The sequence below is a fragment of the Alligator sinensis genome, unplaced genomic scaffold (genome assembly GCF_000455745.1).
Source record: "Alligator sinensis unplaced genomic scaffold, ASM45574v1 scaffold1065_1, whole genome shotgun sequence".
Classification (NCBI taxonomy): domain Eukaryota; kingdom Metazoa; phylum Chordata; order Crocodylia; family Alligatoridae; genus Alligator; species Alligator sinensis.
Window position 1 is genome coordinate 134,246 of NW_005842812.1, and position 2,610 is coordinate 136,855.

Sequence of the window (2,610 nt, forward strand, 5' to 3'; positions counted from 1 at the left end):
CGCGGATGCGCCCAGGCGACGGGGCAGGAGCAGAGCGGCTGGAAGGAGAAGGACGCTGCTGTTTCCAGTCAGGGAGGCCTCCCACCCCTGGGCCCAGGAGGTCCTGTCCCACTTGCCTGCGTGCCAAACCCCCTCTTCCCCTGTGCCTGGGCTGAGCCCCCAGCAGCCCCTCGGGGTGCAGGGCCAGGCCTGTCTAGACAGGGCTCTCTCTCCCGGGTGATGCGCTCCCGTATCTAGGAAAAGCGGTGACTCAACCCTAGCTCAGTAGATCGACAGCCAGACGTGCCCAAAGCTGGGAGGGTGCGTGGGGCGGGGCGGGCCGGATCTGCCCTGCCTCTGGGAGCACGGGCCGACCAGTGCAGCCAGGCCCTGGGACCTCGGCAGACGTGGGAAGGACATATTTTTAGGACGGGTTTCTATAGTTTTCAGAAGACGGCGGTGGAATTTTTCTCTTGGCCGCGTCTCTTCCCCTGGCTTTCCTGGGGCACAGCCAGCTCTGGCTCCAAGCTGCTCCAGGAATTCCTGCCGTTTGCTCTTAACGTCACGTTGGGGCAGGAAACAAAATTCCTTTCCGACGTGCCCAGAAGACCCGCCCTCGTGCCCAAGTCCTGGCTGGGGCCTGGGGTCCCTGAAGGGTTAAAGATGCCCGACCACAGCCCTTGCTGTTGCTTATCTGGCATGTCAGAGGGCTGGAGCTTGTGGGTTTAAGCTGGCTTAAAGGGGAAAAAGGCCTTGTGCTAGGAATGGGATTAGCGCAGAGGCCGCATGAGCTCAGGGAGGGTTACGCAATCCCGGAGCCACCACAGCCCTGAAAGGGGGAGTTTGCACGTTGCCAGGGGCTGTGTCGGGAATGTTCCCTGTCCCTGTGTGAGGCCTGTGGCCGATGGGAACGTGGAGCCCTGGGGAGCCCCTTGCATAGGAGGTAAAGAGCTGCCTGCTGTGATGGGGACAACTTTGCTTCGGGGAGCAGGGGGAGGAAAAGTAGCAGGGCTTCAGTAGGCAAGTGGATGAGATGGCAGGGCTGCTTCCCCCTGCCCACATAGGCTGGGGAGGGGAGATGGTGGGGCTTGCAATTCCTCCCCACCACCCAGCTTGTACGGATGGGCGGGTCTTCACGGAGAAGTGGATACTCACAGTTGGCTCCTCCCAGGAGATAGTGCTGAGCAAGGCTTATCCCTTGTCCCCAGCCCCTGGGTTGGTCTCTGGGCAGGGCCCGAAGCTAGATCCTGAGCTGGGTGACTCCTGGACAAAGCAGGACCTGCCCCCTCCCTCCCGGGAGGCTGTTCTGGGCCTCGTTGCCTTGTAATGAATTCCTTCCCACCCACAGCGTGAGTGCATCTCCATCCACGTGGGCCAGGCTGGCGTCCAGATCGGCAATGCCTGCTGGGAGCTGTACTGCCTGGAGCATGGCATCCAGCCCAATGGGCAGATGCCCAGCGACAAGACGATTGGTGGGGGTGACGACTCCTTCAACACCTTCTTCAGCGAGACCGGAGCCGGCAAGCACGTGCCTAGGGCCGTCTTTGTGGACCTGGAGCCCACCGTCATAGGTGAGTATGCAGCCCCTGCCCCAGCTGCATGCAGGCTTTCCCGTGTTCCCGTGCTCGGCTGAGCCCCCGCACAGGGCCCATGCCCAGGTAGGGACATGCAGCACTCTGCTCATGGACTCCTGCCTCCCCTCTCCCCAGACGAAGTGCGCACTGGCCCCTACCGCCAGCTCTTCCACCCTGAGCAGCTGATCACGGGCAAGGAGGATGCCGCCAACAACTACGCCCGCGGGCACTACACCATCGGCAAGGAAATCATTGACCTGGTGCTGGACCGCATCCGCAAGCTGGTGAGTGGGTGCAGCTTCCCTGGTGGAGGCTGGGGTAGATGCAATGGGAAGGGGGAGCTGACCTGCAGTGCCCCTCTGCAGCTGCACCTGGAGCAGCTGCTAAGCCAGCATGGCTCACAAGCCCCTAGTTTGCCCCTGCCCTCCACTTAGAGCTCCCTCTGGGTCTGAAGGACAGGCTTTGTGATCCTGGTCCCCAGTTCCCATCTGCCCTCCTGCAGGGGTACGGGCTGTCGCGGTCTGCAGGGCCGAGCGTCATTCAAAACTTCTCCATCCCTGCCCACAGCCATTGTAAAGCCTTTCACAGCCCTGGGGGTCAGAGAACTGAGGCACGTCCTCCTGGCTGTGACTGACCCTGCAGCTGGGGTTGGAGATAGCAGCTGTCCCCTGACCTGGCACTGCCTAGGGCCAGGTTCACAGCCCAGGTACCAAATGCTGCTAATGCCAGATGCAGGCCCCTCACAGAGCCAACTGCGCCTCTCCTTATATTGCAGGCTAGGACAGACAGGAACCTTAGAGAAGTGGGTCTGGAAGGGACCTCCAAAGGTCATCTAGTCCAGCCCTGCCTGAGGCAGGATCAGCCCTGTCCATCCTATACAAATCCATTATTTAAAACCTTAGCAAAACTACCACCATTGACCTTCTGAGTGTGAGCAGTTGCGGGTCCTTCAAGCCTGTCACTGCCTTGCTAGGAGCCTTAGCTGGAATTATAAAGATGCATCAACATGATATTTCTATCTAATACTGTAACTGGTGCAGATGGGACAAGGATAGAA

The 2,610-nt window shown here is 60.3% G+C and overlaps 1 protein-coding gene across 1 annotated transcript in view; it reads left to right on the plus strand.

The window, feature by feature from the left end:
• The window catches only part of LOC106722873 (tubulin alpha chain-like), a 7,339-nt gene that overhangs the window by 3,378 nt on the left and 1,351 nt on the right, over positions 1-2,610 (plus strand). Inside the window, exons 2-3 of the mRNA XM_025191361.1 lie at positions 1,328-1,550; positions 1,689-1,828. Coding sequence (XP_025047146.1) covers positions 1,328-1,550; positions 1,689-1,828 — 363 coding nt within the window. The remainder of the gene's footprint in view (positions 1-1,327; positions 1,551-1,688; positions 1,829-2,610) is intronic.